Source organism: Corticium candelabrum, chromosome 4 (genome assembly GCF_963422355.1).
Source record: "Corticium candelabrum chromosome 4, ooCorCand1.1, whole genome shotgun sequence".
Classification (NCBI taxonomy): Eukaryota; Metazoa; Porifera; class Homoscleromorpha; order Homosclerophorida; family Plakinidae; genus Corticium; species Corticium candelabrum.
In genome coordinates, this window is record NC_085088.1 from 6,849,958 (window position 1) to 6,872,527 (window position 22,570).

The following is a 22,570-nucleotide window of genomic DNA, read 5'->3' on the forward strand; positions in this document are numbered from 1 at the left end:
GTAAGAGATATCTTTATCAAATCAGGAACTGAGATCGTCAACAACGGTTCGTATGTTAATGACACCTAGGAGCAATCAAGTAAGTGTCAAATAGAATTTTGTTTAACTGCAAAGATGTGTAACACTTTTTTGTCACCATTGAATGTATCAGGTTCCCTTTCTTGGACAGCCATTGATTGAACCGGGTTGGTGATACACGCAAATGCACACAATGGATCCAGTCGATGCAGGAGTCTACCACGTTAAAAGACTTCACTCGAGCCAGAGGAGGGATGAAGTTTATTCCATGGACTTATACAATGCGTTGAGATATAATTTTAATTACAACACTTATTTTCAGTTGTTCTTACTGGTTTGTGTGTTTCGCATGCTTTCTTGCCATGTTCTCAAATAGACTCAGTAGTCCGAAGAATAACAGTTTCTTCTTATGGCTAGGAGATAATTGGTAGGATTTGTATCGCCTAATTGCAAGCAAATTCAACCCTGAATCGAACTTTGCCATTTCGCTGGCCATCAGAGTAACTCTTTGTGACCCCCATCGGAGGAGCGTTTGAACAGGGATTTAGCATTGTTCTATTTTGCACAAGCGCTATCTACGTCCATGCGTTCTAAGGTACCTTGACTTGTCTCAAGCCGAGCTGGGTGTTGATATACTGACAGAAGTCGGCTACAGTCATGACTGGTCTATCTGTCACATTTTCTTTTTGTCTGGCCCATGCACCAGCGTGTCGTCGCACTTTTTTTATCGTTTACAGTTGACATGTCGCCGTACTTTTCCTTTTGTTTACAAGAAACTCGCGGTAGGGATAGAGTCCGACCGTCCTGTTATCATGGACGTCGCTCCAAGTTCAAAGAACTCACCCTGTCTACTTGCTCGGCGAAGCTCGTCCCATTCCTCTGAAAGAAACTGGCGCGACGTCGTTTGAAAAAAATAGACACCGTTTAAAACCCTACGCTGTTGAAATCTGAATCATTTATTTGAAGACGACGTTTTTATTGCTAAAACGTAGTTACAGTTGCTTTTTCAGTAATTTTGTTGTGCGGCTTGTTCGCTCTGTAATTGCCATGGTTAAAGATTAACAATTCTTCGTTTCTGTTCTGTACTGCAAACATCAAAGCTGTCCATCCAAACTTGGACACATGCTGAATATAGAGATTTATTAGTTGAGAGCCAAAGTTTGGGGCACCCTGCCAAAATACCAGTTTTTCTTGTTTTATAACTTAGCAGCAATAATTACCTCAGCAAAACGTTATGAAAACTTACGTTTTACTGTTTTATTAAAGCTAGAAAAGTCTAGACAATAACAGAGTCCTTCACCATGTTTAACTGTAGGCACTAGGCACTCCTCCTTAAACCTCTCATTAGGTCCCCGTCTAACCCACACTCGCCCTTTAGCTGGAAATAGCTCGAAAGTAGACTCATCACTCCATAGGACTTTGGCTAGTTCCTGTACATCTTTTTTCTGGTACAAAACAGGAATCTTTCTGCTTACTGGTAGCTAGGAATACGTGGTAAATTTCGTCAGTCATGCTAGAATCAGCTTGTTTCTACCAACAAACGAACACGAAGTTGCTTCCCAACAGTCCAGCAATCAATATTCTGACACCACGGTCAGTGCATGTGACCACGTGACACTCACTAGCTTTCTGCATAGTAGGAATATCGCTAGACCTTTCTTCTAGAACACCGTCCGTTTCTATCCGCTCCTTCCCACTTTTACACAATAAGACAAACATTTCTGCACTCGTTCAATGTTTGTCCAGGCTACCGTTGACGAGAATCAGCAGCACATCGCGAGAGCGATGATACAACTGTAGAATGACTGGAGGTGAGTTTCATCAAATGCTCCTCCCTGCACAAGAAAGTTACTCAACGATGTACATGCAATAACTACTATTAAATTTTGTAATACCATAAATCTGCTGCGGAGCGATTGTGACACTTCACAGAACATTTTATGCTGCTTTTTTGCAACACGCTTTGTGCATTCTGAAGCTGCATTGAGCGCTTGCTTGGCGACTACATTTAGGAGAGCAGGAGCAACTGTTCTGGGGCTTAGGTTTAAGCCTGTCGAAAGATGATTCAATAATCTCGCTTTTTGCAACTGCAATTTTAGATAGTGGATGATTAGCCGAACCGTCACTCGTAACAGCGCTTACGCCTGGGTGTGACAAGATGCTGTCATCCTTCGGAAAACTTTCCCTGAGTTTTTGGTGCAAGTAAAGAGCAAACTTGAAAAATAGCTAGACTGGATGTGGCCGTCAAAGCAGAAAGCTGATAAATAGCTGACGATGTTTGGGCGAGGTTGTCTAGTATGCCAAATCTTGGAAACTCTCCGGAAGGCGATTTCTTGCTCTTTGCAGTTGGCGGAATTTCCTGCGCACACAATGCAAGTAAACCTTGTTTCGTTACGGCTGTCTAATCAACTCTCTTCCGTACCTCGCCAGCGTCATTTTAGCTTTGTGTTTCGCAGTCATCTTCAATTTTTGCATAAAGCTGTGCCGAATGTTCACGGTGCAAGTTATCAAAAACTTGGTGCTAGCAAAGACAAGTTGGCTGATCTACCTACATCTAATGAAAACACGTCAATATATAGCTTCCAAACGTGACGTTATATTAGTGCGACATCTTGCATGGTACTGACCTTACTTGTAGATTTTTCTAAAGACAGCGACGGAGATGTGATGTCTGTTACCGAAAGCCATTTTGTGGTTGACTTCCATTGATGATGAAACTCCACTCGATATCGGTACTGATCTGGTTGCGCTGCTACTACTCTGCCAGGCACAGACGTAATAAAACGATGATACTGCTGCTTTCTCCTTCGGCCTGGTCTTATTGCAGGAAAGAGGACTAAGACGTCATCTCCTACTTTATACTCTGTTGGTACCCTCAATCCAAGGCGACGACCAATCATCTTAGAGGCAGCTTTGTTGGTAGACTTTAAGGCAGCCTCCCGTAGCAAGCGACAAGTTTCGAGCCAGGTAGCGACGCAATGGCTTCGGACACTACCCTGATCACTGTCTGCAATCTCTGAATTAGCTATAGATTCTTGCACCGTTTGGAGACTGTTGAATGAGGAAGCAGCGTCTGTTTCATTGTCCATGTCAACAAAGTCACCATTACACACATCATCATACTTGTAATCATTTGTATTTTCGATCGTCTTCATGACATGGCTATAAAGGACAGCGTTGTTTGGCCTGCCATAAAAGACTTCGAAAGGACATAATTTAGATCCTAATATTTAATACAAATTACAGACATGATATTGTATTACTGAAATATGCTTTACCTAAAGCCTGATGCGGCGACACATTGTAGAGGTGCTCATAAATGGGGAGTTCCTCGACCCAATGGACGCCCTCCGTGCCGTTCAATGTCATATCATACCTGATTTTGCTTTTCAGAGACTGATTAGATTTTTCAATGTGCGATATATCACTGGTAAGTCATACTAGTGCTTTTGTGGCGTACGGTATGTATATAGACTCAACCTTTCCCTGAGATTGTGGATGGTAAGGCCTGCTACGAATTACAGTGATATTCATGGCTGAGGACAACATTTCAACCATTCCTCGAAACTCGGTGCCCTGATCTGTCTGAATTATTCTCGGTGGACTAACGATGTAGAAGATATCAATCAGTTCTTGAGCCACCAGGTAAGGAGAATTTCCAGACAATGGCCGGAGAAACAAATGCCTAAACAAAGTAAGGTTTATTTCATCTTGAATATTTTGCAAATATGGTAATTACCTGCTGAACACATCTAGAACGCTAAGGACATACCTGCACGTCAGACCGTCTGGCTCAACTTCAACTGGAAGATCTGAGAAGTCTACCAGATCTAACTGACTTCGCTCCTGTACTTCAGAAGCGGTTATAGGCTGCAAAGGTGCCTTGTTAAAACTTAGGGTGGAAAGACTGGGCTTCTCGTGTTGCACTAATGTGTGTTTGAATGATACTTTCATCCACCCCGGCAAAGTGCTTTGAAATTAGACCATACAGTGTCTTTGCATTAGCGCCTTTGCTGCGGTTGTAGAGGGTCGTGATCAGTTCTTCTACTTCTTCTGCGTGTACTACAATTTTATTTGAAGATGAAACCATACGTCTTTCTTCAATACCATTAGGGTTTTTCGATCTGGAATCGAAGACATGTCGAAGTGCAAACTGATTTTTGCACACGGACTTGCAAAACCTTCCATTGTATTTGAGATTTTCTTTCATTCGCCGATGATCTACTATGTGATCTCAAGTACTTAATAAGGTCAAATTCTGCTGTTGACAAAGTTCTTCGACCACCCATATCTGTAATCAACACATCACATTGTTAGTTTGATGCATGAGACATGTCCTTTCTTTTCTTACGTATCTCTAACGTGCAGACCTTTGCAGACCTTTGCAGATATACGTTGCTGTTAGAGGTACGTACCTGAATGCCTTTCGGCAGCATTACGACGGAACAACTGTAGGGTGTTTTAGTCACTTGACACTTGTGGCTCCTGCTTCTTTGTTCTTATTTGCTGTTGTAAATTTTGATGTAATTATTAATGTAATTTGGTAAATGTAAGTGCTGCTTCATGGGTATGACCCGTGGAAGCTGTTCCGTAGATGTTTTTGAGATCGCGCAAAGACTTTTGGTATGGTGCGCCTACGACGACTCAGCGCTCCGACGCGCCGTGCTTGCGCGTCAATGGGCCGGTGCGCCCAGCAGCGGCGTACATGTCGCCGCCGCTTGACGCTCGGGTTCTGCGTCGTGGCGACGGGGGTCCGGTCTCCTGGTAGCGGCGCTTATTCCGGATTTCTCTGTCTCGATTTCGTCTTCGTGTGTGGAGAATTTCGATATTCTCAGACTCCCGGCCGCGACGTCAGGCGCCCTCGAGTCGCCTTGCGTAGGCGGGTCTCGAGTTCTTCTGAAAGCGAACTGATAGTCCTTTTGTGGTGCTGCTCGGTAGGGTTCATGTTCTCATGGACCTCCAGCAACTCGGACATGACTTCTGAGACAAGAGTCTTATGGCTGCCACAAAGTGCAAAGTGCATGTAATGATTCGTAGTTTGAAAACATTTCATGCAGAACTAGATGCAGAACTAGAAGTACCAAATGAAACAGAAAAGAGCGAAACTCCTTGCTATGTATGAAAGAAGTTGACTCAGAAAAGCTGACATTGACACACCAAATAGGAGTTCAAATGAACCCACTAAACCTCCAGCCTACAGGCCTGAAGATGAAAGCATTGTCTTCAGAAAGTCAAGAAGCTTAACAAAGTACTTCAACAAAGCACCTGAAGCTTAAATACCTCAGTTACCTGACACAACAGCTCACAATAAGCACAGTAAAGACAATGAGTCTTCTGTTATTTAACTTCAGCAAGAACATTTGATTCATGCAGGTCTTACTGTACATTGTTACTCCACAGCAGTCTCAGGGGACATGAAGAATATAGAATGTGGGCCATTAACTAGGAAACAGACTTTCAGTTGCACTTCTAAAGTATTTTGCGTTCAAGTAACCGATTCAGGCGTTCAATTATCCGTTGCTTACGGCTGTTGTGCAACTAAATAACTTACAGTTAGGAGAAATATGGATTAATAAAGATCAATTAAATATACAGTCAACCTCACATTTAGCGACATCTAAAAGGGCATAATATTTAGGTCGTTATTTGCGATGTGTCGTTGACCCCAATGTACACGTTTACGCACAGTAAATGCCTTGTAGAGGCTTACTAACAGGTTTGACATTTGTTTTAGTTTAATATATCAACTCGCGAGCAATCTAGTTTTCATTTATGGGTTTAAAGTACTGTTCAATGCGCTGTTGCTTTTGGTTTTTGAAGTATTGGTCCACCATATACTCACGAATATTTGCCAATTTCAGGCACTCTGCCTCTGACCCTTGAATTGTCCGAAGATAGTCCAATGCTGATCCAATGCTTGTCATAGCCTCTTTGAACGATGGTGGAGGAGAAGTATCAATTTCTTCGACATCTTCTTCGTCAGAGGTAGTGCTTTCATCGAGTGGTTCTCTTGTTTCTGGAAAGACTGTGTCTAAAATATCATTAACGGAGTCTCTTTTACTGCTAGGCCCCACCGCAACACATTGGTCTACGTCAACGAATTCGGTCCAGTCAATCCCTTGTGTGAGACCAGGCATCCTCTGCGTTGCTCCAAAGCGGAAAGGAATGCGGAAGACGCGGCTCTTCCACTCCTTCACCCACGCGGCGAAATCCTGCGTGGCAATAGCAATTGCGAATGACTTGAGCATCAACCGATTTCCATGCTATTTTTAGCCACTCTAAAGCGTGAAGAACGTTAATTGCAAATGGCGTTTCCGTTTCGTAGCAGAGCAATGGCTTCTTCATCAACAATCGCCTATAGTGAAACTTCAAGTTCTTTATAATGCCTGCATCCATTGGCTGGACTATAGACGTTGTGTTTGGAGGAAGAAAGAATACTTTCACGTTTGACAAGGCAACCTGAGGGTGGCCTGAAAAATTGTCAAGAATCAACGCAATTTTTCTTTTCTGGCCAAGCATTTTTGCGTTTAACTTTCTCAGCCACGGCTCAAATAACTGCTTCGTCATCCAAGCAGTTCTGTTAGCATCGTAAGCTACGGGAATGTTTGCCACACCGCGAAAGCAATGTGGTTTCTTGCTTTTGCCAATAGCAAATAAAGACAATTTTTCTCCCGTAGCACTGGCGTCGACAAGAATTGTTAGGCGTTCCTTAGAATGTTTTCCTCCTCGGCACTTTTCACCTTTGAATGCGAGGGTTCTATCAGGCATGAGTTTCCAAAATAGCGCAGTTTCATCTGCATTAAAGAAGTTGTCATCAGAGAATTCTTGTCGAATCAATTGCAGCTGATTTTGCACCCAATCAGCTGCAGCATTTTTGTCGGCTGATTGACTTTCGGCGTGCATTTTCTTTGATGCTATCGCATTCCTCTTCTTCCAGCGATCCACCCAATTGAGATCGAGGCAATTTTCGTCAAACGACTTGTAAGCAGCAACTTCTCTTCTTTTCAGCTCTTTTCCTATTGCGGTTGCCTTCGTTAGAATCTCCAGACAAGTTATCGGAGTTTCTGGACAATTGGTCCTAATTCGACGAAACCACTCAAGCAGAGCAGCGTCGATCTGAGAATATCTCGATAACTTTGAACTCTTAGCACCTAGGCTCGTTCCGCTGGCAACTGCTTCTTCTATTCGACGCCTGTCTTTGATGATGCCAGCTAAAGTACCGTGAGGGACGTCGTACTTCTTTTCCAACGCATTCCGTGACACGCCAGAGTCGAGTTCGGCCAAAATCGCGTATTTTTCTGAGAATGACAGCCGTTTTCGCTTTCTGGAAGCCATGCTCAAGACACGTGATCGGCGCATGCGTTACAAAATTTACATTGGTCGGTATAAACGAGGAAATTAGTACTACACTGGACAGTTTAGACAGGTCGGTAAATGCAATTTGTCACTATATCCGCTGTCGCTAAACCCGAGGTAGGAAGACATATTTTGTACTACCTTCTTGATAGGGTAAAACGTTTCGGTCGTTAATACCGATGTGTCGCTAAACCCAATGTCGCTAAATGTAAGGTAGACTGTACTTATACAAGTGTATTATCTAATTACATTCTGTTACACGTGTTAGCTATGGCGCATGCGCAAATCAAATATACTCGTTTCAGCCTACAACGTACTGCCAAATGGACGCTGCTCAGCTGGATGGTATCTACTCATTATTTTCTAGCTTGCAGTTTGACTGACACGATTTTGGTTTGGTTTAGAGAGAACTAGAATTTACTATCAAGAGGGAAAACCTTCGAAGGTGATTCTAGCGTATTTGGCTGCGAATCACATTGTTCGGAGGTGACTAGGAACGCTTACTTATTTACTTGCAAACCTCTATTTGTGATACTGTGAATTGCATTGTAGCATGAGCTGGCTGAAGCGAAAGACTAGAGCTCTTGGTCTTCGAAGAAGAAGCGGTAGCTGGGATCTACTATTACTGCCTGACATTTTGCAAGCAATGCAAATACTGTATCTTGCGTAGCCTCGCAAGCCAGGCTCTTCCGCGCAGTCGCTGAGCTAACCGCACGTGAATCACACGAGGAGGAGGAGCTTTTACCGGAATTGCTCCAGCGCGAGAAGAGCCTGGTCGCTTTCGAGAACGTCATAGTGACGTGGGACCCCCGATCCGATTTCATAGCTTGATAAAGCTAATTCGATTGCTCTTAAAGAGCTAAATGGCATTGCGTTTGATACATGAAGCGCAAAGTACAGTACGCTTGCTATTGGCTAGAGAAGAAGGCGCGCAAAAAGCGTAGATATTTCTACTGTGTGATGGCGTCGCCGAAAAGTAGTGACTGGATTTGCGAGAAAGCTACGCTTCTGCTGAAGAGCGTGTTTGGCTTCAGTGAGTTCCGACCCGGTCAATTGGAAGCTATACGATCAGTGGTACACGGAAACGACACGGTTGTTCGCTTGACGACCAGCGCTGGGAAGTCACTGTGTTACCAGCTACCTCCACTCATTGCGGGTAGTAATTTGTGTTGCCTGGTAATAAGTCCGCTGCGTGCACTGATGAATGATCAGGTAAGAATGGCATATTTGGCATCGTTCGCTCTTTATTTACTTACATGAGTGGTAGATGGAGAAATTGAAGCATCTTGGGCTCAGAGCTGCGTCATTTGTCCATCCGGGAGAACTAAAGTACGCTAGGACAAGCGACCTACAGCTCTGTCACTTTGGTTGGTGCATGACATCTCACATTTTAGTCTAGAAAGTTTCATGTACTAGTAATTAAATTATACATAAATTTAATATTATTAATATTGTACACACACCGTGACACTATACCAGACCTGAATGTGTTTTCAGTTTTCCTGTCTCCAGAATGTACAACAAGTTTGGAATGGCTAGGGCAAATGAAAACGCTGACAAAACGAATCTCATTAATTGCCATAGATGAAGCTCATTGTGTCCAGGAATGGTACTTATTATGGCACTACACATATCCACAGACATACTATAGTTATGAAACCTTGTGATACAGGGGTGACTCTTTCAGAGTCCAATTCGCACAACTACACAGACTTAGACAGTTTGCAACATGTCCAGTGATGGTGCTTACAGCAACAGCAACAAAGGCTACCATTGATGTCATAGCTGAGAGAGTTGGGCTTGATCATCCCAAAGTTATCAGAGGATCCTTAAACAGATCTAACTTGTTTTTTCTGTTCATGAAGAAAAAGGCAACAACTGAGGTTAGTATGAATAAAATTTGTAAATAAAAGTATACAAGTTATGCAAGGTCTTCTTTGCAATGATAACTCCAGTTCAGTTTAATGCCTATTATTGAAGACCTACGACAAGAAAGCAATGACTTCAAAAAGACGGTTATCTTTGTTCGAACAAAGGAATCAGCCACTGCCATTTGGCAGATGTTGTCGAAGACTGGGCTTGCAGAAATACACCATTCTTCTCTCACCACAGAGAGAAGAAGACAGTCAGAGAGCCAGCTCAAAAATTCACAGGTCTCGGTAGTTGTTGCTACCATTGGATTTGGCATGGTATCTTACAACATAGATATATCTAAATGTGAATGCCATGCAGTTATTCTGATAGAATTGCGGTTTCAATCTATTTCAGGGAATCGACATAAAAGACATCCGATTGGTAATCCTCTATGGGCTACCTGACTCTATTCCACAGATGTTCCAGGTATTTTTTATCCATGGTGTGTGACCATGCCTGCACAATTGTGTAGCTATTGTGTACAGATGTTTGGAAGAGCTGGACGAGATGGGCTACCTGCTACTACTGTACTGTTGTACAGACCATCTGAACTAAAAGCAAAATGTGTAAAAGATGACTTGAAAAGTTTGGTCAACGGTAAAAGATGCATTAGAAGTGTATTTATGGCAGCCTTGGACTCCGACCTGACAGAACAAGGGGGTTTGCCTTGCTGTAGCACTTGTCTTACTCACAGCCAGGATCCCAACAGACTGTTTGTCTACTCACACCATCCTTCACAGCGGAGAAGTAATAAAAGAAGTCATGTTCAGGTGACTGACGAGACTTTGGTGAGAAGGAACACATTTCTACTATGTATGAGGTATAAATTTTCCTTACCCTACTTATATCTATAGCCTGAAGACACCTTGAGATTGAAAAGAGCTTTAAGCAGATGGCGAGCAACTACAGCCGAGATAGAGGGTAAGAAAGGGCTTGGAGTGGAGATCATTGCCTCTAATAAGCTGCTAGACTACATAGCCAGGAACAGCAGTGAGTTGACGTCAGAGGAGAAGGTTGCATGCGTACCTGGTCTTTCACAGCGTCATGCCGCCTCCCTTTACGCTGTTCTTGAAGCCTGTCGTTCAAGGCTCGCGAGTGATGACGACAACGAGCTACCCGCACGCGAAATCCAACAACGTCAGTGTAGTCGAGGAGCTCTCACTGACATATTCAATTTCCCACACAATGACAAGTCCTAGAGTTAGTAATTCCTCCTACAAGTTACTTCGAATTCAATGTATATAATGTACAGAAATCACCTTATCAAGAATCTCTAATCTCTACATAACCGGCTTTTTTAAAAGCCACCAAAACGTCAGAGAGAGTCAAGAAAAGTAGCCTATAGCTAGCTACTAAAATAACTCTATATCATCCGGGTCCTCTACTTCCCGGCATTCCTGTGCTTGTTCGTCACTACGTTCTTCGTCTTTGCTCGTTTTAGCAAGGAATTTTGTGATCCATCTTGCCTCCTTCTTCCAAATGCCTAATCTACGAGGATCTGAAAACTTACAGTCCACTAAACGCCGCCCACTTTTTTCTGTTACAACTTCTTCGGCCAAGAGCACCTCTACCATGTCGTTTATGTCACCATCAGGAGATCTCACTGAATGGTATTTTTCTACTTGTCGGCCTAGTGTAGTATCTGCCATTTGCGTGGCTTCATAGAGAGCAAAGGCTGATCTTGAGACAACTGCCAAGTGTTTCTTTGTGAGATTAGGTCCCGCTGATCTTACTGCATTTTTGACGATTCTAGAAAGAGAGAGAAATGCTCAACTAAACTTGAAAAGCAAGGTATGCAATTGGTATGTAGCTAATTACAAGTTGTAATGTTCAATGAGTTGATCAACAGGCTTTCCGTGGCCTGCTTTTCCTGCAGTGTTGACCGTTCGATGGTGGGTGTGAATGTAGGCTACTCGAGTCGGCCAGTCGGCTGCCAGGTTTGCGAGCAGGTTAGCAGCCTCTGACGCATAGTTGGACTTGCCAGCTCCCAGGAAATACAACAAGAAGGTACGCCACATCCGTATAATTTCAGGCCCGTTCTCATACCTGATAGCTTGTCTTAGATTGGTATAGAGATACCCCATGCGCAGTAGAGTTCTATGGTACATGTAGATCTCATCTTCGTCGTCTGTGTCCGGATACTGAACATCTTTGATGGCAATAGTTTTTGATAATATCTCTTCTGCATTTTTCCTGAGCCAGTCAAATTCGATATTCTTGGGATGAGGTATGGGATCAGATTTCTTTTGAATTCCAAAATGTTTACATATTGCTGCTATAAGATGAGCTTCAAAGGCCTGCAAAGTCACAAGTTTAATTTTTCAAATCTATTTCAATGACTTAATTAAGTTTTTGATGTAGTACATGAGTCAAAAATTCGTCAGCAGGTCTAAATTTTTTCACGTTCTTATCAACTGAAGTTCGATGCACAATGTCTTGAAGGTGTTTCAGGGTACCGATAGCTTTTGCTGAACCCCAGAGAGTTTGTATACAAACAGTGAGGCATTCCCAAGTGAAGTGAAAGTCTCCTGAAGAGGGAAATATGTGCCATCCTAAGATGTTCTTCAATTCAAAACATGTTCAATTTTATTCACCTGGTGACTCTTTTGCCCAAGTAAGCTTGTGAAGTTCTTGTGTTTCAGGTAAACGAAGCCTTCTAGCCCCTCTGATATTCTTGCAGGTCAGTTGGTCACCTACAATTGGCTAAACAGGAACTGTTATAATTATAAATGAGCTTGTCTGTTTTTATGCTTGACTGCACTTACAACCGGTGTTGTTTCTGACTTTTCTGTGTCTCGTGCAAAGTTTTCTAAGACTTGAATGTTGCCATCCGTACTTCTTTCGTTAATATCTAATATCTCGAGTGGTGCAACTACTGCTTTTGTTGGTGTCTTGTAGGGCACAGGACGTGGACACACACTTGTCAGATGTTGGAGGTAATCAAATTTGCTTGTCAAGAAGAACATGAGGTAGGACGTAGCATTTTCGTAGATTTCATCAGCATCTTTTGAAGATGGAAGAATATCTTCTTCTTTCAGGTCTTGTCGCCTCTTTGTCTACGTATTTATCAATAGCTACTCAAGCTTTGATCTAAAATAATTGTCTTTGTCTGTTGTCATTGGGTATATTCATGTGAGTGTTACTGCTTGTAGGAACGTGATTGTAGGAACGTGATTGTAGGAATGTGATTGTAGGAATGTGTTGATGTATTTAGTCTGTGTCTTTTTATCCCTGTGTCTGTCTACATACAGGTATTTGACTGGGTGTGCACTATAATAGCAGGTTGTACAAAAAGTAATTCTATCACTTACTGCTGTGGCTGTTGGCTGATCGGCTGGAATGTCATCAATTTGGATTACTAGTCTTGTGGTCATGTTCCACATTTTAGTCTGATCTTCTGTCATCAAGCAGTGATGCGAGTCATAATGTGAGTTATAATAGTGCAAATGTTGTTTTACCCTTTCTTTGGTGTGCTACATTTTTTGTTATGTTGAGGTTGTCGTAAACCCACAGGCATGGTCCCTTGCATATTTCTTTCACTTTTCTTTGTTCTTCTGCTATGCCTTCCAGATATCGCCAACCTTGATCGTAGGAGGCAGCAACTCCTAGATGGTTTAGGTCATGTATCACCTTGACAGAAATTTTTCTGGTTGTGGTTCTTCACAACTAATAAAGAATGTGCATGTACCTGTCGGTTAGTCCCCCTTCCAATCATCATCATAGTCATCATCAGTGGAATTGCCATTGCTTTGTTAGACCTGTGCTTTAGTAGCATTGACAGGGAAAGAGTTGCCCCCTTTTCTGCATCTTTTATGGTGTTGGTTGGTTCATTTGAGGTATCATATCGTAATGGAGGAAGTATAACTGCAATGAGCAAGTCATACAGGTGTGGTGCTTCCCTTCTCATTTGTAATGCCAAACTACTGAGTGAAAACTTTCCTATGGCATCCTCAGTAGTTGGACCTTGGATAAAGGTTGGGTCCTTTGCCCGAATCAGGGACTCCATCTCAGAAATAAGACATAAGGTCACTGCTTCCCAGTTAATGTCTGCCAATGGACAAGAAAGGTAACATAAGAAATGATGCAATTCCTATTTTTGTTTTACAAATTAATTAACCTGGTGTTGTAGGGACGCTAGTTGATACTTCTGTGGGTACCAGTTGTTCAACTAAGGTCACTGCTTCCCAGTTAATGTCTGCCAATGGACAAGAAAGGTAACATAAGAAATGATGCAATTCCTATTTTTGTTTCACAAATTAACTAACCTGGTGTTGTAGGGACGCTAGTTGATACTTCTGTGGGTGCCAGTTGTTGAACAAAGTGCTGGTGAACTGCAGGTTTGAAACCAACATAGTAGTATTCCCTAGATTGACCTTTCTTCTTGCGTCTAGTACATTGGGGAAATGCTGTGAACACTATGAGCCCTATTTCTTTGTCACTCAACACTTCACCAAAGCGGTGGCGTACATCTTGTTGAACTTTCCAGACGGGAACTGAGTCCACATCAGATGGAGTGTATTGCTCACGCAGCCTGACAGTTGAGGACTGATTGAGATGAACGTATATGTGGTACTTTGAACTTACCAGGCAGCTCGCTCTGTACGGGAATGGCTCTCTCCACAGTGAACTGGAAACATAGTAGCAAAGACGTCTAGCTGTCTCTCCAGACCAAGCACTTTCCACACATGTACATGCAACCTCCAACCTTCTACAGTAGCCACTGATCTACCTATCTATAGAGTTTTCTTATATACTTGCTCTAGTTCTTTAATACAACATGCATATAGTCGCTATTGCCACTGACACAACGAGTGTACTTCTAGTGCGTCAGTGAACTTCCAAAACGTGCACTACTAAGAAATTTTAGTAACGTGTGTGAACAAGACAAAGGTCAAAGATATCTAGCTACACGCCTTTCTACATCTGGTTGCATGAAGCCATAGCCATCTCGTTTAGTAGATCTAGGCTAGAACAAATTGTAGGCTTGCTACAAGTCTATAGACGTGACTCAGTACATAGTAGGTGCATGTCTTGTTGACAACGTACTATACGCATGCAGGACGTGTTGAAAATGCACGGACTCTGCGTGCTGCTTCAACTCTGAGTGCTACGTAATTACAGTAACCGCGTAGGCAATAAAGGAGTTCAGTTCTTCAAACTACTGCGCTGCTTGGTAGGCCTACTTGGCTGCAGTGAAGTCGTGACACAGACACCGCCATTTAGCTCTTTAAGAGCAATCGAATTAGCTTTATCAAGCTATGAAATCGGATCGGGGGTCCCACGTCACTATGACGTTCTCGAAAGCGACCAGGCTCTTCTCGCGCTGGAGCAATTCCGGTAAAAGCTCCTCCTCCTCGTGTGATTCACGTGCGGTTAGCTCAGCGACTGCGCGGAAGAGCCTGGCTTGCGAGGCTATATCTTGCGTACGTGTTTACAGCTACAAATGCCACTGTAGTGTACAATACTAACAAATTTACGAACTGCAACAATAACAGTCACGTGATTTCCTATTTATAAAAAGTGTTGGCAAGACGTTTGTATTTTCTTTTCAATTTGGGTCTCCTTTCTTCTTCATTTTCTTCACTTTGTTTGTTGCTAGTACATGCTAAAGCAGTGCCATAACAAACTATAAACTAGGAAAGTTATCATGCACAAACTATTTATACTATGTTTTGAAAACTTCCTCTTCCTGTTGGCTGTGTACCTGTTGCTACTGGTGATTATGTCCTGATAGCATGCTGCTTAATTAGTGTACTAGCTGACATTTTAACTGTATAATCATAAATTACCTGTTGACACAAAGCAAGAGACAGGAGACCTGATGGTCTCTTCTTTGCTTTGTATTCTCCAATCGTCCAGCGCATATCGATGGAAGGTTCAGGAACAATAACTCCTCCAAGACACGTTATTAGAAACTTGTGCTCATTCTCTGGGTCGATACTCAATGCCTGTTTAGCTGCAGCCACACAATCGCTGTACGATGTATCGACTTCCAGCAGTACTTCAACTGGTGCTGTCTTCTCAAGGTTTTTTTCCTACTCTGTCCAACAAACAGAATGACACCTACACGTGTTTCAAACACAGTATCTCAGCAATCATCGTTGATTCTGATTATACTTACCAAAAAGGACTGTAATACTTTAATTAAGTTAATACTTGGTGCTATTGATAAATTACTTTGATATCCAACCACTTTATAATCACTATTTGGTTACAGTCTGTGGAAATTGTATGCTACATGCTATCATGATGTTTATAAATTATCTGTTAGAACCACTATGAAAAATAAAACAAAAACTTATTAATTAAGTGACTGCAGAAGTTTCAAAACATCATCAGCCATCATTCAGGTATGACTTTTTATGGTGTTATAATGTCAGACTACAACTTCACAAGTAACAGGCATTAAATTAAGTCTTGCACTTAATTAATGTCAACACTTACAACGACGTTTTTAGAATTCTTTCGAATTCCAGAATATCTGCCTGCTGCTTCTTCAGCCTGTTTGCTTTTTAAGTGCTTCAGCTGTTTCTGCGTCTCTGCTGCAGTAGAGAGGAGTTCCTTGGCTGAGAGAAGTCGTTGAGAAGTAGGACAGTTGTCATCCTCCAACTTGTATCCTTCAATGTAAGTAAACAGATAAAACAGCTATAGCATATGAGAGTACATCTCATAAACATATACATAAATCAGGGGCGGATACCGGATTTGGAAATGAGGGGTGCACCACATTGACAATCGATTGTAATCTAGTACTAGTTGTAAGGTTACCGTAGTTTGAACTTTCTGCCTCGCGATGGCGGCCAAAGTCGTGCATGCAGACCCTGCCGATATATTAATTTTGCTCGAGAAAGCTAGGTTTATCTGAGAAATGGGGTGGGGTGGGGGTGGGGGTGGTGCAACGGCTGCCGGTGCCACCACCCCTACATCCGCCACTGATAAATGTAGTTCTGACCAAACTCATTTCCTCTAGAAAGCCCACCCACACCCAAGTACAATGAAGCCTCCCTAAATAGAACACCACTAGGGAGCCAGCGTTAATTTACAAGGTTCATGTCCTAAACAAGCTTGCAATATGTCCTGTAAACTGGAAGCTGCAAGCTTAAGGTTTGATGTACAATTTTGTACTGTAGTTCATTGTCACTGATTTATATTGCTGTGATATTTCCAGTCTAACACTGCAGCACAACATCTGACTAGCTAAATGACAAAATCCTTGAAATGTTTTATTGTTGAAGTTTATAGTTTTCACTCTTCCGAAAAACCTTATCATGTTTCTGCATGGTCAACGACTTGTGAGAAACTGTTAGATGCACAATAGTACTACACTCAAACCTCTCTAATCTGGACCTCCGATATCCGGGCACTTTTACCCAGAGCATGGGAGGTTTTGGGGCTCCAAGGTAAGCACTTTGGCAAGAAACTCCACGTATAGACACTAATTAGATTGACACCAGAAAGTCACGCACCAGTAGGTAGGACATGCTTATGGCTGCTTCTGGACAATGTACAATTGTGTACTGTACACTTATACTGTACGCAGAACTGCCTCGACGATCACCAACCATATATTAAAATGGTCTGGGATCCCAAGAACATAACGCGCGTTACCTCTTTCTCTCTTCGGGCAATTCTCAAATCCGGACAGTGGCTGGTCCCATACTACCCTGATTGGGGAGGTTTGTGTGTACTTGTGACGTGTGGCTAGTTTATTGCTTACAACACTAGCAGCTATAACACAACTGAACAAGACTACGCGCTAACAACTGTGTCCGGCTTACAAGATTGGTAGAATACAACTACTAGTATGACGTCACTCTAGTGATGTCAAGCTATCTCGTTACAGTACTAAAGTCTGTTCACGAATTACATGTACTCGTGTCTGAGGGTTGGACCTTAGCTAAACAGATTATCAAGAAAGCGGGATGTTATGTTTGTATAAGAAGCTATCTTAGACTAATTGCATTCTTAGCGTGTGTTGTCGCAAGGACGCAAACCACTAGATATGGTGATTGAAGTAAACCCTAACGAAGAGTCAGATGGTGGTGAGTCTGATTTCACAGAGAGCTATGACGAAGATCAAATGCAAGACACAGGAAATCAATAAATGCTTGCTTGTACTGTACACGAGTTTCTAATTGTTTGCGTCATTAGTATTTTGTTACACCCCTTCTTAGTTTGATAAAGAGTTATCTCACTTGGGGTTGTCTCTAGATTGATCTATTTAAGCTTGTCTCCACCGCTAACTCATTACAATTCCGGAAGTTGCTTATGCTGGTCTTCTTTTCATAGCAAGAAATATATGATTATGATAATTGAATTAAGCTCTTCAAGAGCTGTCCATCGATATCAATTAGATCTCGGAAACCCATACTATAGTCCTGCTACGCGCTGAATTCCTCAGTCCATCTAATGCGTGAACGGACTTTAGTGCTTCAATGAACTACATGCATGTACGTTCAGGACGGGTCACATGAAGGTTGTGCTAGTTCTTCAGATTCCGCCAGATTCAACCTGATGGAAAATGCATGAACACACTTTGAGGACTACGCTCAAGCGCTGCCTCGGTAAGACCCTCTTGAGTCTTCGGATACATTTCGCAAGTTACCCTCGTGACCAAATTGCATAGCAAGAAACCCCCGTATAACTGGACTTTCTTTCCCGTTTAAATTAACAAGCTACAGTAGTCTAACTCCCTTTTCACAAATCAGTCAATTTGCAGAACTAGACTAGTAAACATAGCAGACGAACGATTTCGTAGACATCTGCGAACATTTGCAATTCTGTTACAAGTCAACAAGAACAGAAGAAAAACATTTGACAAATACAATTTATTTTCTTTCCTACCTGTTCTTGCAGCTAAAAATTTAATGAAATCGCTGCACGTGCCCGAACGCGCTTGACTCATTTTCCCGAGGTTGACGCGTGAACACAAGAATGCTTTCAAAATATTCACGGCACGGGTGCGCGCTGCACACGGCACGAGCGCGCACTGCACACGGCATGACCCCTCTCGGCCACGGCACATTTGTGAGAAGATACGGTACCACTTTAGAATGTGAATGATTGTTCAGTAAACATTTGATTTCTAGATGTTTATTTTGCATTGGTGCCAGTAAATTATCTTTTTTGGTACCATCGTCAGTCATGACTGTTTTGATAGTTGTAGTTGGGGCAGCATCCTTGATGGCTTGTAAAAAGTGCTGCACATATTGCTTTTCCTCTTTGCTACAAATGCACCAACCAACCGTTCTTCCTACGTGGCATAGGGAAATATGTTAGTTGTTTATTTAAGTTAAGTCAATCCCGTGCAAAAGCCACGCATCTCTGGCAATGAGCACCTTGCCCAAACTGATCAGCAACCATCACAGTGATAAGCTTGAAGTCATAATGGTTTGTGCCATGTGCCGAATCCATGCACAGAACGTTCATGGCATACTTCTGAAACAATTCTTTCTTGTGCTTTGTTTGAAGACACAAAGGAAGGATTCTGCTGGAAGATCTGGTACAATGTCATTTTTATGCCCCATTCCTTGTACAGAAGAACTGGATTGTATTTCTCCTCCTATAATTTCTGCACAAGAGATTGGACAGACTCTGCATCACTTGTGTGACCAAAATTGGCAAAGTCGATTGAATTCCTCTGACAGTTTCGTACATCCTGTCTTGTAACAAAGTGATCTTGCCGAGCAAGATTGTCAAATTCATCTCTGTTCTCTCTGCTAGCTAGCTCCTGCCTGAAGTCCATATACCAACAACCACAGTCAACAACAATAGCTACACTACCTACTTGTAATTAGTAAGTTTGAACTGAAAATCTTGGTTCCCAATTTAAATTGTTTGTAAAGCAAGGAAACCATTACAGGAAGTGAGAAGCATCAAGGAGACTAGTGCATTCAAGACAAAAATAGACCAACACAATTGACACATTCATTTCGAGGATGCATCAAAGAGAGCAACAAACACATTGTTTGTCTTACCTTCAAGAACTCGCTCAATTGTCACTTCCATTATCAATTTCTGAATCATTTTGTCCTTGCACGAGGCCGGGAGATGGAGAAAATGGCTCTCTTTTACACCTGGATTGTGACCAGTATGGCCACTAACGTACCACACCTTCACAGTCTCTTCAGTTTCAATGCTTACATTCATCCTTGCAAGACAGGGACGTTCCATTCGCTTGCTTTTTGTATCTCTTCTTTGTTCTGATGTTGTACTGTCCCTCACAGTCGGTTTGTAGCTTCGGCAGCAGACACAGTAGACAAACTGCTTCTCAGCTAGATAAATACACTGTACATGTACATCACATACATACATACATGATAGATAGATAGATAGATAGATAGTTAGGGTGTGCACGTTTTCTGTGAGCTCCCTATTTTGCCGTCTTTTCTTGCTTTGGAGAGTTTTTCGCTCTAGCTGTCGATCACATTTCAGTAGCTGACGTCTTTAGCTACTGTTTGATACGAAGAACGCGTCATTTGACGCCAGTTTTTTTCATTGTCTTTGACTGATCGAGTGACACGTGATCAAGAAGTCTCAGTCTACGGGGAAACGTCGTGCAGACAGACAGCCAACCAACCGTTTCAGGTCTTTTGCGTGTCTGTTCTTCGCTTTGTATCTTGTACGCAGAGTTTCTCTGCCGTACGAGTGACTGCGCTTGTGTTCGTCAAAGTCAACATGGCGGCGCACATTGTACGCGACTTGTCACTGAGGATTCGAATAGACGAAAGCCTGTCAGTATCATATAACGAAGTAGAAGAGGCGGTGTTGCAACACGTATGCGTCGACGAAGTAAGCTGCATAGCCAGAGTACAACGTCATCACTACCAAGTCACTCTGAAGAATCAAACAGCCAAAGAGACACTCCTGACACACGGAGTAGACGTCAAAGCAAGGCATTTCGCGTGCGAAAGCGTACAGAAACCGAAGACTCAGTACACAGCAGTCACGGTGTTGATGTCTTTTGAAATGGATGATAATCACGTGACTTCCATACTGTGCAGAACGGGCACACTTGTATCGACGAGAAGGCCTAGCCAGCAAGAAACATCCAACCATCGAAACGGGTGTCCGATTATTTAAGTTTAAGGATTGTACAGCCGACGACTTTCCTACTCTAATCACAATTGGTCACTACAATCTGGTAGTGCGAGTGTGCGGGAAAATGTTGAGGCACTGCTATCGGTGCAAGAGTGCATCACATTTAGTCAGCGAGTGTCCCGAACCGGACCCTCGTTCACACGACTGGTAGGCAGAGATGGATGCCGACACAAATACCTCGGAACCCTATCCCGTGCGCGAGAGAGCTGGCTCGCCGCGGACATACGACGGTAGATCGTGTGCGCGCACACCTGAATTGCCGTATCTAGAAGTAGAAAACTCCATCCTAGAAGGCGACAGACAATGCGACGCTTCTCTAGGCGCGCCCTCGTCTTCTGTTACAGTGGACAACTCGGACCTTCTTGTCATTAATTTAGTCCTGTTTCTGCATACTGCCATATGCTATCCGGTTGGTTGAATTGACGGGCTAAATAAGTTACAATCTGGTGTTATATATTTGAACTTTGTTTGCAGCCGGCCAGATCTAACCGAGCACGCTCAACTGCTGGGTATCAATGTGGAATAATGGTGTCAGAAAGAATGGATCCGGATTCACCTGCAACTGCAGACTTGGAACCGCATTGGTTAGCTGAGTCTTTGACTTAGGAAATTTTCGCTATTGATCGTGTCTTTGATCTGTTTCTATGTAACTGCAGCGAGCCTGACAAAGATTCAGAAGAGATCAATGTTGAATGCATTACGCCTGACTGTGATCAGGTATAGGCGTATACTCTCGTGTACAATATCGTTAGTAAACTAAAGTAGTCAGTTGGTTTAGCTAGACATGCAAGATCGCCCTTCACTAATTACTATAGCATAGTCGTTTTTTATAATTAGATTAACTTGATTGAGGCCATAACCTAATTATTTACTGCTGTTTTGACAGCAAGGTCAACACTCTGGAGATCTAGATTTAGAGAACGAGTACAACGGCTGGAAGGCACTGTGATAAAGATGGCAGATAACTTGGAAGAGGTAAGATTCAATTGCTGCACACCGCTCAAAGAGAACATCCTGGGTGCAGTTTGTTGCACTTGTTGCATGATTTGCTCTAGATAAACAATTACATCACAAAACATCTTTTCTAATTAATGAATCAGCGCTTTTAAATTTAGATCATTAATAGAAGAACTGGAAATGAAGAATTGGAAATGAAGAATTAGAAAGTGACAACGTAATTCTTCTCAATTGAACTTCCTTGTGTCTTCAATTTATTACTATTAAGTTAAATAATGTGTTAATTGTTCTTGGAGAATATGAAGATGGCAACAATCTAGACATGGTTTGTGGTTTTTCGTCATTGTTAACAGAAATTCAGAGACTTAATTTCATGATTGATGTCTTTCTAGCCTTTTTTGAAAACGAAATGAAAGCTGCATCATCCGCTTCTGTGGCCGTGAGAGAACTAGCTGCAATTGTCTTTACAAAAGACGAATTGATTATCAGCAGTGTACGTCGGCTGAAAAGCCACAAAGATAAGCAAGCAAAGCTTTCCCAGCCACCTAGGAAGCTTGAAGAATTACGCAGTTAGTACTTATATAGACATTCAGTATGAGTACAATTTACAAAAAAAGTCTACTTTTTTACTAATATATAACTCCGTTCATGGCACGTACTCTTTTTATAGCAAGGTATATTGCTTGTAAGTTTTCAGTCTGGAATTCATGCAGCTAGAATAGTCAACATGCGTACGAACAATTGAAGCAAACTTCCATATTGCGTTAATGACTATAAAATGCATGCTCTCATAATAATATGATTTGTTTTAAAATCATTACATGCAAGCACCAAGAAAGTCTAGTCGCAGCAGTATTATTAAACACATGTACAAATACAATACACTTTAATTAATTGCAATAGCAAGTAACTTGATATAGACTACCTGTGCACTGTATATTGCTCATGGTCGCATTCAGTAATCGAGTCTTAAGCAATAATAATGTAATGTAATAGTTTGTGTTGCTGTATTGTGCAATGTGGCTAAATGCTAGAACCTGAGCTTGGTTTGTGTGCCTAGTCATTATCAAGACGTACCACGACATTTCTGAAGGGAAGATCAACCAAATCCTGGGAGACAACTTGAAATACTTGCGAGTAAAAGACAACCAATGACATTGTATGGATGCGTATTATAGCTGGAAAAGTATGTCTAGATGTTAATTGTGCAATACAGCGATTTCCA

General features: G+C 42.2%; 8 protein-coding genes and 1 long non-coding RNA gene across 14 annotated transcripts; 3 read left to right on the top strand and 6 right to left on the bottom strand.

Moving 5' to 3' along the window:
* Nucleotides 1–2,450: 2,450 nt before the first annotated feature.
* On the bottom strand, nucleotides 2,451–3,387 carry LOC134178524 (uncharacterized). Its single transcript, XM_062645399.1, has 3 exons — nucleotides 3,297–3,387; nucleotides 2,646–3,241; nucleotides 2,451–2,572 (listed from the first exon to the last, which is right to left on the bottom strand). Exons 1-3 carry the CDS (start codon nucleotides 3,385–3,387, stop codon nucleotides 2,567–2,569), a joined length of 693 nt encoding a protein of 230 aa, XP_062501383.1. The 3' UTR covers nucleotides 2,451–2,566.
* Nucleotides 3,388–3,414: 27 nt separating this feature from the next.
* On the bottom strand, nucleotides 3,415–4,291 carry LOC134179162 (KRAB-A domain-containing protein 2-like). The gene is made up of 2 exons (XM_062646054.1): nucleotides 3,758–4,291; nucleotides 3,415–3,703 (listed from the first exon to the last, which is right to left on the bottom strand). Exons 1-2 carry the CDS (start codon nucleotides 3,970–3,972, stop codon nucleotides 3,454–3,456), a joined length of 465 nt encoding a protein of 154 aa, XP_062502038.1. The 5' UTR covers nucleotides 3,973–4,291; the 3' UTR covers nucleotides 3,415–3,453.
* On the bottom strand, nucleotides 4,253–7,920 carry LOC134178525 (tigger transposable element-derived protein 4-like). Its single transcript, XM_062645400.1, has 4 exons — nucleotides 6,259–7,920; nucleotides 5,850–6,209; nucleotides 5,299–5,307; nucleotides 4,253–4,309 (listed from the first exon to the last, which is right to left on the bottom strand). Exons 1-4 carry the CDS (start codon nucleotides 7,375–7,377, stop codon nucleotides 4,253–4,255), a joined length of 1,545 nt encoding a protein of 514 aa, XP_062501384.1. The 5' UTR covers nucleotides 7,378–7,920.
* A 414-nt stretch (nucleotides 7,921–8,334) lies between these two features.
* Nucleotides 8,335–9,738, top strand: LOC134178526 (recQ-like DNA helicase blm-1). The gene is made up of 5 exons (XM_062645401.1): nucleotides 8,335–8,530; nucleotides 8,872–8,983; nucleotides 9,047–9,257; nucleotides 9,330–9,563; nucleotides 9,643–9,738. Exons 1-5 carry the CDS (start codon nucleotides 8,335–8,337, stop codon nucleotides 9,736–9,738), a joined length of 849 nt encoding a protein of 282 aa, XP_062501385.1.
* On the top strand, nucleotides 9,055–10,487 carry LOC134178236 (uncharacterized). Its single transcript, XM_062645071.1, has 3 exons — nucleotides 9,055–9,257; nucleotides 9,330–10,076; nucleotides 10,143–10,487. The coding sequence occupies exons 2-3, from the start codon at nucleotides 9,741–9,743 to the stop codon at nucleotides 10,485–10,487; spliced, it is 681 nt and encodes a 226-aa protein (XP_062501055.1). The 5' UTR covers nucleotides 9,055–9,257; nucleotides 9,330–9,740.
* LOC134178235 (uncharacterized) lies at nucleotides 10,430–13,093 on the bottom strand. Of its 2 annotated transcripts, none has more exons than XM_062645070.1 (8): nucleotides 12,977–13,093; nucleotides 12,747–12,918; nucleotides 12,600–12,682; nucleotides 12,054–12,344; nucleotides 11,883–11,991; nucleotides 11,653–11,816; nucleotides 11,107–11,585; nucleotides 10,430–11,037 (listed from the first exon to the last, which is right to left on the bottom strand). In XM_062645070.1, exons 1-8 carry the CDS (start codon nucleotides 13,061–13,063, stop codon nucleotides 10,641–10,643), a joined length of 1,782 nt encoding a protein of 593 aa, XP_062501054.1. In that variant the 5' UTR covers nucleotides 13,064–13,093; the 3' UTR covers nucleotides 10,430–10,640. The 2 variants fall into 2 exon arrangements, with proteins under 2 accessions (XP_062501054.1, XP_062501053.1); XM_062645069.1 differs by having other exon boundaries at nucleotides 10,431–11,037; nucleotides 12,600–12,685.
* Nucleotides 13,094–13,098: 5 nt separating this feature from the next.
* On the bottom strand, nucleotides 13,099–14,294 carry LOC134178527 (uncharacterized). Its single transcript, XM_062645402.1, has 5 exons — nucleotides 13,873–14,294; nucleotides 13,554–13,819; nucleotides 13,406–13,483; nucleotides 13,205–13,335; nucleotides 13,099–13,152 (listed from the first exon to the last, which is right to left on the bottom strand). Exons 1-5 carry the CDS (start codon nucleotides 13,923–13,925, stop codon nucleotides 13,099–13,101), a joined length of 582 nt encoding a protein of 193 aa, XP_062501386.1. The 5' UTR covers nucleotides 13,926–14,294.
* A 30-nt stretch (nucleotides 14,295–14,324) lies between these two features.
* Nucleotides 14,325–19,602, bottom strand: LOC134178237 (uncharacterized). Of its 5 annotated transcripts, none has more exons than XR_009969604.1 (4): nucleotides 19,266–19,602; nucleotides 15,733–15,905; nucleotides 15,078–15,328; nucleotides 14,325–15,015 (listed from the first exon to the last, which is right to left on the bottom strand). XR_009969604.1 is itself a non-coding variant. In XM_062645072.1 (3 exons), the coding sequence occupies exons 1-3, from the start codon at nucleotides 19,600–19,602 to the stop codon at nucleotides 15,230–15,232; spliced, it is 609 nt and encodes a 202-aa protein (XP_062501056.1). In that variant the 3' UTR covers nucleotides 14,325–15,229. The 5 variants fall into 5 exon arrangements, 2 of the variants coding, with proteins under 2 accessions (XP_062501056.1, XP_062501057.1); XR_009969605.1 differs by having other exon boundaries at nucleotides 14,325–15,351; nucleotides 19,266–19,364; nucleotides 19,432–19,542; XR_009969606.1 differs by lacking the exon at nucleotides 19,266–19,602 and adding an exon at nucleotides 18,133–19,022 and having other exon boundaries at nucleotides 14,325–15,351.
* Nucleotides 19,603–20,674: 1,072 nt separating this feature from the next.
* Nucleotides 20,675–22,570, top strand: LOC134178239 (uncharacterized). The gene is made up of 7 exons (XR_009969607.1): nucleotides 20,675–20,797; nucleotides 20,863–20,972; nucleotides 21,045–21,105; nucleotides 21,275–21,363; nucleotides 21,504–21,670; nucleotides 21,738–21,914; nucleotides 22,406–22,570. It is a non-coding gene; the product is annotated as an uncharacterized LOC134178239 (long non-coding RNA).

Bases quoted from the DNA above. Each gene is read 5' to 3' on its own strand.
- LOC134178524 (XM_062645399.1), bottom strand. From the start codon at position 3,387: ATGACATTGAACGGCACGGAGGGCGTCCATTGGGTCGAGGAACTCCCC. The intron at 3,242-3,296 runs GTAAAGCATATT...ATTAAATATTAG, and splicing joins GTCGCCGCATCAGGCTTTAG to GATCTAAATTATGTCCTTTC.
- LOC134178527 (XM_062645402.1), bottom strand. From the start codon at position 13,925: ATGTTTCCAGTTCACTGTGGAGAGAGCCATTCCCGTACAGAGCGAGCT. The intron at 13,820-13,872 runs GTAAGTTCAAAG...CTCAACTGTCAG, and splicing joins CGTACAGAGCGAGCTGCCTG to GCTGCGTGAGCAATACACTC. The intron at 13,153-13,204 runs GCATTACAAATG...TGCTCATTGCAG, and splicing joins AGTTTTCACTCAGTAGTTTG to TTATACTTCCTCCATTACGA.
- LOC134179162 (XM_062646054.1), bottom strand. From the start codon at position 3,972: ATGAAAGTATCATTCAAACACACATTAGTGCAACACGAGAAGCCCAGT. The intron at 3,704-3,757 runs GTAATTACCATA...TACTTTGTTTAG, and splicing joins GTTCTAGATGTGTTCAGCAG to GCATTTGTTTCTCCGGCCAT.
- LOC134178235 (XM_062645069.1), bottom strand. From the start codon at position 13,063: ATGCTACTAAAGCACAGGTCTAACAAAGCAATGGCAATTCCACTGATG. The intron at 11,817-11,882 runs GTGAATAAAATT...TTCCCTCTTCAG, and splicing joins TTGGGCAAAAGAGTCACCAG to GAGACTTTCACTTCACTTGG. The intron at 11,586-11,652 runs GTACTACATCAA...GTGACTTTGCAG, and splicing joins CTGACGAATTTTTGACTCAT to GCCTTTGAAGCTCATCTTAT.
- LOC134178237 (XM_062645072.1), bottom strand. From the start codon at position 19,602: ATGTATGTATGTGATGTACATGTACAGTGTATTTATCTAGCTGAGAAG. The intron at 15,906-19,265 runs GTAAGACAAACA...CTTACATTGAAG, and splicing joins AATTGAGCGAGTTCTTGAAG to GATACAAGTTGGAGGATGAC. The intron at 15,329-15,732 runs GTAAGTGTTGAC...TTTGTTGGACAG, and splicing joins AGAATTCTAAAAACGTCGTT to AGTAGGAAAAAAACCTTGAG.
- LOC134178525 (XM_062645400.1), bottom strand. From the start codon at position 7,377: ATGCGCCGATCACGTGTCTTGAGCATGGCTTCCAGAAAGCGAAAACGG. The intron at 6,210-6,258 runs GTCATTCGCAAT...GCGTGGGTGAAG, and splicing joins GGAAATCGGTTGATGCTCAA to GAGTGGAAGAGCCGCGTCTT.
- LOC134178526 (XM_062645401.1), top strand. From the start codon at position 8,335: ATGGCGTCGCCGAAAAGTAGTGACTGGATTTGCGAGAAAGCTACGCTT. The intron at 8,984-9,046 runs GTACTTATTATG...CTTGTGATACAG, and splicing joins GCTCATTGTGTCCAGGAATG to GGGTGACTCTTTCAGAGTCC. The intron at 9,258-9,329 runs GTTAGTATGAAT...TGATAACTCCAG, and splicing joins AGAAAAAGGCAACAACTGAG to TTCAGTTTAATGCCTATTAT.
- LOC134178236 (XM_062645071.1), top strand. From the start codon at position 9,741: ATGCCTGCACAATTGTGTAGCTATTGTGTACAGATGTTTGGAAGAGCT. The intron at 10,077-10,142 runs GTGAGAAGGAAC...TTATATCTATAG, and splicing joins AGGTGACTGACGAGACTTTG to CCTGAAGACACCTTGAGATT.